This window comes from Rhea americana, unplaced genomic scaffold, assembly GCF_003343005.1.
Source record: "Rhea americana isolate MKP2758 unplaced genomic scaffold, rheAme1 scaffold_261, whole genome shotgun sequence".
Lineage (NCBI taxonomy): Eukaryota > Metazoa > Chordata > Aves > Rheiformes > Rheidae > Rhea > Rhea americana.
In genome coordinates this window covers 401406-416577 of record NW_028186381.1, presented here as the reverse complement: position 1 = coordinate 416577, position 15172 = coordinate 401406, and the positions used below count along the sequence as shown (strand labels likewise).

The 15172-nt window shown below is 53.2% G+C and overlaps 1 protein-coding gene across 2 annotated transcripts; it reads left to right on the top strand.

Annotated features, from left to right (window-relative positions):
- Positions 1-944: 944 nt before the first annotated feature.
- Positions 945-12315, top strand: SYT2 (synaptotagmin 2). Of its 2 annotated transcripts, none has more exons than XM_085307674.1 (8): positions 945-1125; positions 1225-1394; positions 3741-3857; positions 4094-4261; positions 4407-4574; positions 5034-5151; positions 6063-6196; positions 7093-12315. In XM_085307674.1, the coding sequence occupies exons 1-8, from the start codon at positions 960-962 to the stop codon at positions 7297-7299; spliced, it is 1248 nt and encodes a 415-aa protein (XP_085163800.1). In that variant the 5' UTR covers positions 945-959; the 3' UTR covers positions 7300-12315. The 2 variants fall into 2 exon arrangements, with proteins under 2 accessions (XP_085163800.1, XP_085163799.1); XM_085307673.1 differs by having other exon boundaries at positions 3732-3857.
- Positions 12316-15172: the final 2857 nt, after the last annotated feature.

The following is a 15172-nucleotide window of genomic DNA, read 5'->3' as shown; positions in this document are numbered from 1 at the left end:
GTCCAGGGATTGCTTCACCCTAGCTGAGCTCACTGTCCAAGCTTGAAGGCTCACCTCTTGGTTGTGCCAGGCAGGGCATCATCTCTCTTCACTGCCTCTTTCCATCTCTATCTTGTGGAAGAGGAGCCATCAACAGCCAGGAGGGTGGAGGTGTCCCATGTCACCCTTCCCAGGAGCATGACTCCCTGAAGGGCACATGGCAGTGGTCTAGCTCATCCCACTTGATGTGCTGCACCTGCCAGGCATCAGCACACTGATGCTCAGCATGCTGGCATCAGTCATCCTTCCCTGGGCTGAAAAATGCCTCTTCCCATGTGGCCTCTCCAGGCAAAACTCCTTACCAGCATCCCTGATATTCCCAAGAGGCGTCAAGATGGCACCAGTGCTGATGTGTTCCAGGTGATGCTCCCAGAGGCTTTGGACTTGCTTCCTTGCTGCCCTGGGCTCCTCTGGGAGGGAGCCAAGCTGGGGAGGCCAGGGCCTGACAGCACAGCAGATGTTTGGAGACCAGTCTCTCTGGCTCCTTGGCTGCTGTTTCAACCAGGAGAGCTCAAGGAAGGAGCCACAGTTTTTCTCTGTGTTCACATAGTGCAGCTTGAGGGAGGCTGGGCAGTGCTGCTAGAAAGGAGAGGTTGAAAGGTGCAGGAAACCTGGGCATCATCTTGGCTTTCCAGAGCCATGGAGGGTACCCAGAAGTCCTGACTCTTGTGTTCTTCCTTGCACTAACAGTTGGACTCCACAACCCTCAGACAGAAGATCAAGCACCTAATTGTCACTTTTGCCATAAATAGATGTTGTCCTTGGTGCAGATGGGTCAGGTCCAGCCTGGGCAGGGGGAGAAGTGGCAGCAGCAGGGGTCTGGCAGGGCACATGACAAGGGAGGAGGGCACAGGCGGGACAAATGTGCCACAGGGTGACCACCAAGGTGATGTTGTGTTGCAGGGTGTCCCTGACCCACCATGACATTCAAGCAAGCCTCCATGATGGCTCCAGAGGCCGTGGCCACCACAATGCCAATGGCAACGATGGAGAACTCCACTGAGGCTGCGGGCCCGGGTGAGAGCAAAGAGGACATGTTCGCCAAACTGAGGGAGAAGTTCATGAACGAGCTGAACAAGATTCCCTGTGAGTAGCTAGCTTCTTTTCCAGGAGGACAAGGCAGCGGGGTGGCTCAGGCAGGGAGGGAGCTGTGAGGCTGACTGGGGCACTGGGTTTTGTCCACAGTGCCACCGTGGGCCCTCATCGCCATTGCTGTGGTAGCTGGGCTGCTTATTCTCACCTGTTGCTTCTGCATCTGCAAGAAATGCTGCTGCAAGAAGAAGAAGAACAAGAAGGAGAAGGGCAAAGGCATGAAGAACGCAATGAACATGAAGGATATGAAATCGGGGAACCAGGTAATGCTCTTCTTGACTGCTTGGCTGCCTCCCACAGATGTAGTTTTAGAACCATCCTTCCAGTTGAATTATGAACCACATCAAGGCATTTATTGTTCAGGCAGCAGAGCAGGATAGAGCCACCAGGGTCTCCAGGATGAAGCAATGCAAACATTTCAGCTAAGATGGCAGCAGCAGGAAGTGCAGTGTGACTTAAGAAGGAAAGAGCCCAGCTGTCCCTACAAAAGGGGATTGCTTGTGGATGTAGTGTGGCCTTTCTGTGCCATAAGGCATGAAGCTCTCCCTCAGTGCTTTTGGGGCCAGAGCTGTAGCTTTCCTAGCAAGCATTTCTTCCTGCCCAGATGCAGGTAGCTCCCCCTCCACATGTGGAGTGAGGTGCAAGGAGGAGCAAGGGACAACTTGGATCAATGAGTGAAGATGACTCTGGAAGTAGCCCAGCTTTCTTTGGCACGCTGTCAGTGAGCAGCGACTGCTCTCAGCACCATAGGGATGAAAGCTAGAGGGAGATATGGTCAGACTTTTCTCCATCTTTCCTAACATGAGGAGTCAATGCCAGCCCTTCTTTCTTTTCCCCTGGCTAGCAGGAAAGCATGGGCCATTTCAGCAACCTGCCCATCAACTGTGATTGCCCCCTGGTTTGAGGATCTTGCTGCTGCTGCTGCTCTCTTTCCTCTTTCAGTTCTCAATGGCCCACCACAGGACCGGCTTCCTGGGCTGGACTAGCTGACTACTTCATCTGAATCAGCAATAGTTAATTTAATGCCTTTTGCCTTTTTGTTTCCCCCACCTTGGTACTCAAGAGTTATTTTCTCATTTCATGAAGCTGAGTCAGGCACTGCTTTTAGGAGAGAGCAGGACCATAGGCTAAAAATCCCACTCCGTTTTCTCATCCCAAAAAAGCTAATGCTCATTAAGCTCTGCTCTACAGAGTAGAGCTGGGACTGTCTCCTCATTACAGGGGAGTCAGGAGTAGCAGCTGGAAGTAGGCTTTGGTACAAACAGGTTTGGGGTAATCCCAGCCATTTGAATTCATCAGCTCAGTGCAGGGCCATCTGATGAGGACAGGAATTTTTGGGACACTGGTCCAGCTGCTCAGAGCCACAGGGGATGATGCGGGCACTATGGGTATCCAGACAAGACCAAACTGATGAGTGTTGAGTAAGAACAGTAAGGAGCCTTCCTCCAGCAGACCTGCCTGTCTCCACCCTTCCATAGCAGTAGGGAATATGGGGGGCTTCCTGAAAGGAGGGAGAGATGCTGTCTGCTGTCCTACCCTGGCTCCTTCCAGGACTCAAGAAGCCCACACAAAAGAGTCAGCTGAGGTCAAAAGCCCAATTTCTGACCTTGATGTAGGTCATTGTGTGCCGTGGCAGACAGCCTGCCACCACCCCTGGCACTACCTGTTCTCGATGTTTTCTGTAATGTCGTTCTCTTCCCTCCCTGTGCTCTCATTACCCACCCTCTGTGTTGTTCTGTTTTCTCACTGTCCTGGGATGGCTGTTCACGGTAGGTGCCACGCTGAACCTCTCTTCTCTATCATCAGCTCTTTCCAGAGTGGGATTGGGGACCCACCGCCTACATCTGAAGGCATGTCAAAGCGCTAAGAAGCTGAGCAGCTCCCACTGGTGGGCTATTGCTCAGAAAGGCTGCCAGCCCTAAATGCATCCTGGTGTCTGGTCTGCGAGTGCAAAGAGGAAAATCTGCTAAACTGGGCTCCTTTGCTTGTCTGCTTTTCAGTAGTCTGTTGGCATATGGCTGCTCCGTGCTACCATCCTGACTGTGCTGATGAAGAGAGGTGGCCTTCTCTCAGATAAGAGAGAATTAGGTTGTATCTCTACTCCTAAGTTAACAGTGCCTGAAAATGGCCCTGCTGAGCCATCATCACAGGCTGTAGCACTCTCTCAAGCACAGGTCAGGGGGGCTAGAGTGTCGCTGCACCCATTTGCAGTAGGTTGTTTGCATGCAGCTGCCCCATGCGAGCAGCAAAGCTCCCTGGCTGGAGTTGATCCCAAACTCCTGGTACCCTGAGGCATCCTTGTGCCTCCTACGCTTCACAGCGTCTGTGTGGCTGTGGGAAGAATCAGTGCCACCTCGAGCTGCTCCACTGTGCTTTATTTCCTGTTGGGTCTCCTTTCCCCTCATGGCGAAGACCCAGGGCCTCTTCTTGCTGTGGCTGCTGAGATGCCAATAGGATTAGGGAGGCTGGAGGTTCTCATGCATCCCTCCCTCTCTCTGGCATGGATGTTGGGATGGGGATGCTGGGTTGTGACCCTCCAGGTGAGGGGCAGCCATACCCATAGCTCCTGGCTGAGTGGGGCACTGCCACTGCCATTGCAGGACCAACAGGATGATGACGATGCGGAAATGGGCCTGACGGAGGGGGAAGGTGAGGAGGAGGAGAAGGAGCCGGAGAACCTGGGCAAGCTGCAGTTCTCGCTGGACTATGATTTCCAGGCAAACCAGGTGATGAAAGGGCTGTGGCTTGCTTAAGGAAATGCAGGAGTGATGTTTGCTGAGGTGGGGTGGGGAAATCTGGAGAGGAATAATCTTCCTGGCCCATCAGGATTCAGCCTTGATGGCTCAGGAAGGAGGAGGAGAGCTCAGTGCTGTCCTACACAACATCCTGCCCCATGTTGTCTTGGAGGCAAGTACCCAGGGAGCTGGACTGTCTTGCTGAAGGCTTCCCTCTTCCTTCCCAGCTGACAGTGGGGATCCTCCAAGCTGCCGAACTGCCAGCTCTGGACATGGGTGGCACCTCGGACCCATACGTCAAGGTGTTCCTGCTCCCTGACAAGAAGAAGAAATATGAGACCAAAGTGCAAAAGAAGACGCTCAACCCTGCCTTCAATGAGACCTTCACCTTCAAGGTGAACCCCTTTGTTTCCCACAACATGGGACTGCATCTTCCACTCCATCCTCTCCTTGTTTGTTGGCCCTCCCCATCAGGAGTGGGTGCTCCCTGGCCTGGGGTCCTCTGAGCCCATTGCCAGACTGGTGGCCCTTTTTGTGCAGGTCCCCTACCAGGAGCTGGGTGGGAAGACGCTGGTGATGGCCATCTACGACTTTGATCGCTTCTCCAAGCATGACATCATTGGTGAAGTGAAAGTGCCCATGAACACAGTGGACCTAGGCCAGCCCATTGAGGAGTGGCGGGACCTGCAGAGTGGCGAAAAGGAGGAGGTGAGAGCTGGGCCATGTGAGGCCCTCAGGCAGTTCATATCCTCACCCTGCAGAGCTGAGCTGTGGGGTGGCTCTGGCCACTGAGTGAACTCTGCTTTCTGGGCCATTCTACAGTGCTCAGAATCGCATAAGCTGCAGGGTCGCACCTGAATGCCAGGGTGTCTCAGTCCCAAGCCCTGGGCAGGATCCAACCCTGTTATTCCTTTGTGCAAAAGCCTTTGTTTAAGAAAAATGAAGTGCGTCAATGTCTGGGTGCTGTGCTCGGACTGGCCTGCCCCAGACACAAGTGATCAAACCCTTGTGCCAGGACCTGGGGTACCAGCTCATGCCTGCCTCATGTTTGTGCAKGTTTGAAGGTTAAGCCAGATCTGAGAGGAACTGTAGGCAGGACTGTGTCCTGACTCTGCAGTATCATGCACTGGCAAGGCTTTGACATCTGCTTCCTGCTCTGCTTGGCAGCCAGAGAAGCTAGGAGATATTTGCATCTCCCTCCGATATGTGCCCACTGCTGGAAAACTCACTGTCTGCATCCTGGAGGCCAAGAACCTGAAGAAGATGGACGTTGGGGGTCTCTCAGGTGGGTGCAGACTCAGAGTCACCCTGCTGCTGGGAGCATGAACCCTCCTGTCCCACCGTGTTGGTCTCAGCATCCTTTACTGGGGAGGACCCAGGGGCTGTCAGCCTGGCAGGGCTTGAGGTAGCTCTCTCCAGAGCCTGAAGTAGCCTGAGTTGGAGGCAGCTGAAGGTGTGGTTGGGGCTGGAGGGTAAGAAGAGACGAGGTGGTGGGATGAGCCTCCTGTCCCTTCAGAAGGATGTACTGAGTGGGGTCTGCTGGTGTTATCTGGGACCAGGATGCTGCAGGCACTGGGTGGTGAAAATGCTATTCTGCCCCTGCTGCTGGTCCTAATCTCCTTGCCTTGGGGATGTGGACCTAAAAGTTGATGGCACGTTTTATGCTAGAATAGACTTTTCAAATCCATTCCAGGCTGATCTCCCTACCCAGGAGTCCTCATCTCTTTCCAGATCTGGCTTAACCATAAGAACAGCAATATTTGCATGACCGGAMTGGATCAGCTTTATTGCTGGGGGTCCTGCTCTGGAAGTGGTGAGGGGGGTGACAGGCAGAATGTAAGCCAGCACCTATATCAGTCTCACTCCATCATTTTCAGCCCTCTTACAAGGAAAACCACAGTCCATGGGATGCAGAAGAGCCCTGTTCCTTGGCCAGTTGCTCCTATAAATCCTCTCAAGCCCAAATATTTTAGCTCTGGCCTCCAGCCACGAGCCTCAGACTACTTTTACCTGCTCAACAGCTTTGCCCAGGAGGTGCCCAGAGTCGAGCAAAGAGCCGGGCCTTGCTTATACCACTGTTGTGAGAGCTGGTCAGGACTCCTTCCCTCATGGTGAATCTTGTCCTGGGCTGGAATCTGTCCCAGAGCATCCCATGGGCATCTCAGCCCTGGCTGACAAACCTTTCCACTCCTCCAGATCCCTATGTGAAGATCCACCTGCTGCAGAATGGCAAGAGGTTGAAGAAGAAGAAAACTACAGTCAAGAAGAAGACTTTGAACCCCTACTTCAATGAGTCCTTCAGCTTTGAGATCCCCTTCGAGCAGATACAGGTTCATATGCTGACTTTCTTGGGGAGGATGGGGTTAGAGAGGGCCTGGCTGGTCTTGTGGCTGACCTGGGCACCTCTTGCTGTGGGAGCTTTCTGAAGCTGGGGCAGGGTCTGGCTGCTTCTTAGCATCTGGGTCCCCTGTGGAGCTTCTGGTCTGACCACCTATGAAATACAGCTTATCTCAATCTGAGCTGGGGCAGATGCTGAGGGTGGCTGAGGCAGAAGTGGATGTCTGGGCAGCACCCATGGGAGAAGCTGCCCAAGATCCAGGCCCCAGCTCATGACTGGAATGGTGCTTTCCTCTGCTGCTGGGCCCATAGTGCTCATCCCAGTGCTAAGCAGCAGGCATAGCAGGGACCTGGGGGTCCATAGCATAGGATAGCACCCCGTAGCATAGGGTGATCCTGGGGATATTTTGGACATTTGGTACACGCCCAAGCTTCCCTGCACAGAGGTGTCGCCATTGCACATGCATTGGCTGTTCTGCACTCAGAAACCCTCTGCCAGCCTGTTTTGCCCCTCGATGGCCCATCTCACTCTCTGCACTTGCCTCTTGGCCCAGACCAGCCTCAGCAAGCTGCCGTAGCCCACAACTCGTACTCTGTCCCACCCTGTCCCTTGGTGCCCTTTCCCAAATGGCCACATCAGGGTAAGCTGGGCCCAGTTGTGGCCTTCAGGCTCTGGGCTCCTTAAGGAAGGAAGCTGAGGTCACTGTGGACATGGAGGGGATCCTGTCCCTAATACGGGCCATGGTAGGACTCAGTTTTTCAGAATCCCGGGGACACCCTGCAGAGCTACCCCAGGGCCTGGGCCAGGCCTTGTAGGCAGCATGGAGACTGTGGAACAGGCATGGCCGCTGTGCCTTTCTGTGCCTCTAAAGAAGGCTTCCTTCTTTAGAAAGTGCAAGTGGTCATCACAGTCCTCGATTATGACAAGCTGGGGAAGAATGAAGCCATCGGCAAGATATTCACGGGCTGCAATTCCACGGGCACGGAGCTGCGACACTGGTCCGACATGCTGGCCAACCCCCGGAGGCCCATTGCCCAGTGGCACTCGCTGAAACCAGAGGAGGAAGTAGATGCAGCTCTTGGGAAAAACAAATAGGAAGATCTGCTGGCCGGCACAGCATGGGCCTGTGGACATTTTAAGTGACCCCAAGCTATTGATACCTCAGTTACGCAACCTTTGGATTTGTTTTTTGTTTTAAGCTGAAATACCCTTTAAAGGCTGTGGAAGGGTTTTCAGACAGTCCCAGTAGCTTCCAGGGGAAGAGGTTAAAGACTGGATGGTTCTTTTTGTTCTCGAGCATCGCTCCTTTTTGCTGCATGTCCCATTGCCTCCATACACCATCCCTTCCAGGGTGCAAAGCAACAGTCAGTCCTGGGGCCTTCCCAGGTTGCAGCATCACCAGCCCACAGCAACGTTTCCTCCATCCTTCCTCTTGGGTTCATGTGGGGAACTGTCCAACGTTGCATGGAGATGATACCAGAGCCTGATAATGTGAGATGACCAGACCCACTGTGCTTGCTTTGGGCATGCATACCTGCGTGGACATCAAAACTGCGGAGAGATCTGGATACCTCCCCTCTCTTGCTCTGCCTCCCTTCACCCTTCCCAGTTAGGAAGGTGAGAGATGTGGTGTTAGAATGAGAACTGCTGAGTCCCACAGCCATCTCCAGGTTTAGTTTTTTCTGGTGAGAGCTATGCAGAGACTGTGGGAGCCTGCTGTAAACTGGTGTTRTGGCAAGGTACCAAGGCTTCTCAGCCCCATCTGGCTGGGGACATGGTGTTGCAGCAGGCCCTGCATGGGATGCTACTCTGAGCATAGGTGGCCTTGACACCTTGCTTTGAGGAGAGACATTATGGGCTGTGCATGCAAGGCTGTACCAGGTGGGCCCATGGTGCCTGCCAAACGGAGCTGTGCGCTCCTTCTGGCTGGCCAGGTGCCCTGCAGACTTTGCTACCATCTCTGCTGACTGCTGTTATATCACCAAAGGCCAAATGAAGACATCTCTGGGGTCATTTGCATGTATTTCCCACCATGCTTTGCACTGCCATAAGTCTGAAGACACTTGATTAAAACCCTGTGGATCCAGATGTTTCCACGAGGAAAGGTTCCACTGAGAGGTCTCCAAACACAAGGAGGGGGAGCAGGCAGCTCCACAGCATGGGGCCAAGCTTGGCCCTGTGCATGCCAGTGGTCATCCCTGCAGCTACCCTAAAGGCCAAGAGCATGCACCYGAAGTGCAGCGCTGCCCTTGGGGTCTGCCCCCCCCAAGGCAGCCCTGGGAGGATGTTGCCAGAGAGCTGCATYGCCCCAGGCAACCCCAGCACAGCCCTAACCCTCTGCCCTTAGACAGCTGCGGTCTCATTGAGCTCCCACTGCACCACAGCATCCCACCACCGAGGCAGCAATGCCCATTTGGAAAGTATGAGYGAGGCCATGCCCAACAAGGGTCCAAAGACCCCCCCAAACACCAGTGAGCAGCTGTCCACAGAAAGCTGTTAGTTGCCAAAGGCACCCCATTCTTTGCCCCTTGGGGGTATAAGCCATATTCATGTTGCTAATATTGACCTTGGTTGGGAAAGAGCTTCTGTGGGCTGCCTCTTCCYCTGTGGCAGTGCATCTCGCTCTCCTTGCATGTCCTGTACCAAGCACGTCCCTGCTGTAGGGTGAGAAACCATTGGCCCTGCCCAGTTCTACCCAGTCTGTACTGGAGTACTGACTGAGTGAGCTGCTGTCCCTACACTGGCTCCGATTCCCCAGAGGCTGTACATTTGCTATACTTTGCTATTTTGGATGCTGGACGCATCCTTCATGCCTCCAGCTGCTGTTTCAGCTAAGGTGTCTTTGGTGTTCACCCCAGCATCCAGTCCTCCTGCAGAATAAGGCCAAGAAGCCATGGAGTTCCCTGTGCCTCGGCTATCCCTTTGGGGATGAACTGGCTGGGCTTGTGGCTGAGGTCCCTGGGGCCAACTCTCCCATTGCAAGGACCACTCAAGTTTATGGCAAAGAGCCTGGTGGGGAGAGCCTGGTCTGAGTGGCCTTTGTGCTTGGGATTTTTACACTAGGTTGCACTATCAAGTAACTACCAGCATTGTCTTTTTAGCAAGGACTAGCTTTGCAGAAACAGAGCTTTAGGGTGAAGACAGAGATGCTCCAGGCATTGGGGACAGCTCCCTGGGGGGCAAGCACACCACCTTGCACAAGGTGGCCAGCCACGCTCATGCCAAGGGCTGGGACCTCAGTGCATGGTGCTCAGAGCAGTCTGAGCTGGGAGACCAAGCACCAAAGCTAAGCTCACCCTGGCAACATCAGATACTTCAGTAGCCCCCCTTGCAGCACCTACTTCCATCCAAGCACAGCCCCAGCTCTCCCTCAAGGTGAACATGTGGGGCTGCAGCCCCCAGGCTTGGGCATTTCCTTCTTGTGGTTGATGCTGAGGAGGCTGCACTCAAAATACAGCACCCGCTTTGCCTCCCCCACCTCCTTCCCTGTTGGTGGGGACACAGCCCCCTTGGAGAGGTGGAGGGACCAGGGTGCTTCAGTCCAGCGAGGGGGTGGGATGCCAAGGGGGATGTGATCAGCGGCTGAAGGGCAGGTAAAGATGATGGAGGCAGACTTGGTGACAGGCAGGCAGCAGCCACAGAAGGTTCAGGTTGAGCAGTAGGACAAGGCTCTCCCTAGRAGGGAGGTGCTGCCCTGGAACAGGTCTACAAAGAGAGGAGAATCTCCATCCTGGGAGGGGAGAGGGAGGGTGGTTCAAAGCTTGGTTAGCCAAAGCYACTGCCTGGTGTTGGGAATAATCCTGCTCTGAGCAGGAGTTTGACCAGAGACCTCCAGGAACTGCTACCACCACCACTTCTTGCTGCATTTGGTCTGTGTYCCCCAGCTTGGGACTACCCCAAGGAGCCCCCACTTGCCCTGTGGTGCTACTGTCAGCCCAAGTTGGGGCTGCAGCATCTCCCTGTGTCACCCTCAGTTCCAAACAGTGGCAGCTGCTGGCGTTGCTGGTGGGCCATAGTGGGGGCCCAAAGGGTTGAGTGAAGAAGGTCCCYGTGGCAGGTAGCCTCACTGGCCTGGCAGGGCACTGCCTGATCCCCGCCTTCTGCTGCTGCTGGGGCTGTGCAAGAGGTTTTGGGGTCTTTGTAGGTTGTGCTGTAGGATGGCAGCAGCACAGAGCCGAGGGCAGCGATGCCGGCAGGTCCTGCTGCAGCCAGGCGTGGTGGGAAAGCAAGCGAGGACCTACAGGGCGAGTCAAAGCTTTAATTAGTCCCAGTTGCCCAACAGCCGTGTCTGAGCGCAAGCAAGGCCTTGTCTGGGGCTGCCAGCCTGTGTGGCCAGAGGGAGAAACAAAACACTGATTTTTTTTTTTAAATAGCTGAAAAGACGAGGTGGTGGGTGCTGCTGCTGCCACCCATCTGAGGGCACTTGCAAGAAGCATCCTCTCAAATCAGTCTCACGGCAGAGTCCCATGCAGACGGGCACCAGGAATTTGCTTGGCTTACGTTTATAGGGGGGAGGGGGAGCAAGGGGCAGGGGGGGAGAGAACTCTAGGAATTGGTAAGAGCACTCAAATGTTCCTGTTAGCGGTATGCAAGCGTGCATGGGCCCGTGGCTTTCCACGGGAAGCAGGTGGAGGTGCACACACACGTGCATATATGCATACGCCCACGCAACGCATGCATGCGCCCGCAGATTTCACGCCACTCCACCGCATTGCCCAKGGGGTCTTGCAGGCGCCGCTTTGCCTGCGAGAGCAGAATCCCGACCCTGCTGTTTTCCATTTGGACTCTAAGCCTCGGGGAGGGGGAAACTGTGACTTTAATACATAATAATTCTTTTTTTTTAATAAAAAAAGGGGAATACAACCAACATATTAAAGCCATCTGCRCTGCCTCCGATACCCCTCCCTCCCTTAGTTGTGTGTAGTTAAATATATGAAGACCTAGATATATATCCACCATGAACAGTGCATGAGATGCAGCCATATATAACTAGCAGCATGGTTAGAGCCGAGCGCGATGTTGCAAGCTCTGCACCAGCGCTGGCCCGCACAGCACGCCCCGGCGAGGCGGGCGTTCCCGGCACCTCCGTGCCCGACCACACGTTTCACCCAGCGGGGCCGAGACGGTGACGAGCAAGAACTCCTCGTCGCCCGAGTGCTCTCCACCGTCCCTTGTTTTCAATTCAAACAAAAACAAAATCGTGCAAAAGAAGAAAATATGCCAAGAAAAGAAGCATGCCTAGGCCAACGCAGCCCTCGGCGGGTGAGCCATCGCTGCCGCCGCCGTGACTTCCATGTGTGTCTTGTGCCCGTATCTTGTCGCGTTTATCCCATGGCCGGGTAGCGGCACCATCGTGGCTTCGGTGTCCTGTGTCGTGTTGGTGCGTTTCACCGTCAAAAGCAACTTTAGAAGCCATATGAGACCCTGGTGCGTCGGATCCCGGCAGGGAAGGGCCCCCGGGTGAGCTGTGACCCACCCCTCCGCTCGCCCCCGATTTCCCAGCCCTGTCGAGTCAGGCGTCTCCCGGTTCCCTGGGGGGGGGGGCTCGGTGCCGGAGCTCCCAGTGGCACGCCGCTGCTGGGCAGAGCTCGCAGGGCTGGGAGGGGGCRTTCGCTTGCCTTCCCGCCGGCGGCGTCTCCAATGGAAGGGTTGGGATACAGCTCACGGTGAAAAGGGCTTTCCGAAGCYGCCCGGGTCATTTCTGAGTGTCTGCTTGGGCACTGCCCGCTGCAAGGCACTGGTCGAGCGTCCGTTTTTAGTGGAGGGAGGGGAAAAGATCCGCGTCTTCCTTTCCAGGCGGCACCTGAAAAACCCAGTGGCAAAGCCGGCAGCCAAGGGACGAGCCGGTCCGTGCCTGGCCGCGCTGGGGCTCCGGCAGAAGGGGGCCAGCACGGCCCAGCTCGAGCCAGGCAGCCCCCTGCGCTGCCCCGGCCCCTCGGTGCCGCTCTGCCGCCCGGCGCCTTGTCCTCGTCCCGGTCTCCGCAGCGCTCAGCTCCGGCAGGAAGCTGCTTTTAAAGCCCCTTCCTCTCGTGTGGACTCTCTGTCGGTTCTGTCTCTATGTCGAATCGTTATTTTGTAATGATATCTGTCTCCTTATTAAAGAAACGAGCTCAAAGGACTCCCCGCTTTGCCCTGGTTGTTTTTGCTTGCGGGGCGTCCGCGGGGAAGGCCAGACCTCAAGCTGGAGGCCGAGGGACGACGGAGCGCTGGGAGCCCTGTGAGGGGCCTCAGGAGCTAGGCATGGGGCCAGCCTGCAGTCCCGGTACCCCCAAACTCATGCTCACACACATTACCCCTCGGCCCGCTGTCCGAGCAGTTTGCCTCTCGGTTAAGCGTGGCTGATAAGACGTCAAAGGTCACCAYCAAGCTCTCCACACCTGAACTCTTACTGTTTGGTCCTTAAGTTCACATTTAGTTCACATTAGGTTCACATATTCATGCCCTACTTGGCAGAGGTGCTGGACACCCATAAACMCCCAGAGAAAGCATTCAAGCTGCAATGACCAGCTTCAAAGACTGCACTACCTACGTGGAGTTTACTAGCAACCCCACTTGAGACACACATTTGAAGACGTGGGCTCCAGCGCTCATGTCTTCACTACGGGTTCATCCTGACCAAGCTCCTGCGTGGAGCAAAAGTAGGGCTCCAGCCCTGCAAAGGGTGAATGCACTGAAAGGGAGCTGGGCCTGCAGTATGTCTCCAGCTGCCAGGAGTTGGCAAGAAAATGCTTGGCCATTTTAGTATTTTGCTTTCAGCTTCATAAACTTCTCTAATTCCTATTTACAAACAATGTTGGAACATTTCCTCCCCATCCATATCCCTGTAGGCTTCCCGCATTTTAATTCAGATGTGACTCTATCTTGGGTGCCTTATAACTGAGTCAGATGGATTTCAGGACATCTTTCTCYAATTCCTTCTTTTGAGTTTCCTAGAGACATGTATGTGGGGTCTGCAAAGTTGCCTTTCTCCTGTTACAACTGTGTAAGGTACATAGCTCCAGAGAAAATCTGCTTTTAAAGATGATGGCTACTGTTGYGCCAAGGGAATGTTGAAAAGAGCAAGGCTTTGCAAGCTGAACAGCTAACTTACAGCAGCTCCCCCCTTTTGGCCTCCAGGTCAGTGCTGACGTTTAATTTGATCTGGGACGATGCTCTCGTAGCAAGACGACAGCAAGAATCCAGACTTGCAGGCTGCCCTCAAGAGACAGATGCCCAGATACTTCTAACGCAAAACATACACTGAGTAAAATTGCTGGAGAAAATGGGGACATATGGAAAAAATCAACAGTGCACACAATGATTTCTCTGCTTTTAGTTTAGTCTTTGAAGTTACAGGTTAACTAACCCAACTGGGCAGACTCACTCTCCCCAGGTGGTGCCGGGAACCCACGGCCAGCTCTGTTCCTCATCTTCCTCGTCCGAACTCATCACTTGGTTCTTGTTAGAGAAAGACGTAAGCAAAGTCAAAGCTTCTATTTTATCAACTCTGATTTTATTCATTTATAAATACTGTTGTGTTTACAAGCATCATAGATGTGAATATTATTCCCAAACTTTCAAACACGTAATACTTATAATACTATATAACAACAACCAGTAAAACAAATCATTCATCTCAGGGTTTGAAAGGCCACTCAAAGTTGCATAAAAATACATTCTCTCCCTATCTCATAAGCTAGTCCTGCTTTCTCCAAGGAGTTTATTTACAAAGAGCCATCAAACTTGCAGCCACAATAGGTGGGTTCACCCCAAGCAATAAAAATGAATTCACTCCAAGCAATTGCTTAGAAAAAAGCTTCTGTGCTCTCCAAAGGAGAGCACCTCTGGCAAATGATGTGGATTCAAATAGGGATCAGTTTTAAAAACTGCTTGCTTTGCACTCTGTCCCAAGTGCAGAACGCAAGGTATCCTATTATTTTTATCTCCTCAGTGCACTGGTTATGTCAGACATGGTTAACCAAGACCAAAAATCATTCGCAAGAATTTGGTTTTCAATTACATTGTTACCATGAAATACTCACAGCTTTGGCTAGTCACTGAGACTAAACTGTTGGGGGGTCCTATACCCTAATCAGAGCTTACGATGCTAATCCAGTGCTAAGCAGACACTTCATCTAAAGTGGTTTGGTTTGGAAAGCTGCCACGCAGAGGAATTCAGCCTTTTGCACCTTTTGCATATTGTTCCTTAGGATAAAACACAATGAGTTTCCTGGTAGGAAGGGGTAAAATGTCAGTGCAGGATGGATTTGTCAGAATGGGTGGAACCCTCTCCCTAAACAGGTACCAGGTTTCTTCACACCTCTAGAGACCTGCCTCATGAGAAGAACAGGATCTTTATTCTGCAATCTTGTCCCTTGTCCTGCTGGGAACACACAATCTGAGTTTCACATGTTGGCATGCCAGCACTGCTCATGGCCAAAATGACCGACAGCAGCAGCCCCAGCAGGTGAACATCTTCGTCTTCATACAGCACAGAAGCGACTGAACTCCCGTCTTGTTTAGAGCTGAGATAGCCTAAGTCTGAAGCAAGGAGTGGGCCATAAAGAAGAAACATCAAGAAATACAGAAGTACTTACATAAAGAGTGCACCAAGAGGGAAAGGCGTGCAGAAAAAGCATTGACCAGGTTTCAAGACTTACAGCTGTTAAATATAGCAGGGTTAAAATAAAGTAATAAAAAAGGATGCCTGGACTAGGCAGTGCTCTGCAGAAACCCTGATGCCATTAACCAGCTTTGGTCTCTTCCTCCCCAAAGCACAGCAGCAGAGGAAGCGCTTCAGTGTACCAGCAGAAATGGCATCTTGTGCCATGCACAAGGAACTCCACTGGCTGAGCCGTGGAAGGGGAATCTTTGTCTAGACCTGCCCTGGGAAAAACTGGCAACTCTAACAAGAACTAGAGAGGTGGAGGCAGGCAGGATGAGGAAGGGAAGGAAAAACAATTGAGAATTAAAAAAAAAGAAAAAAAAA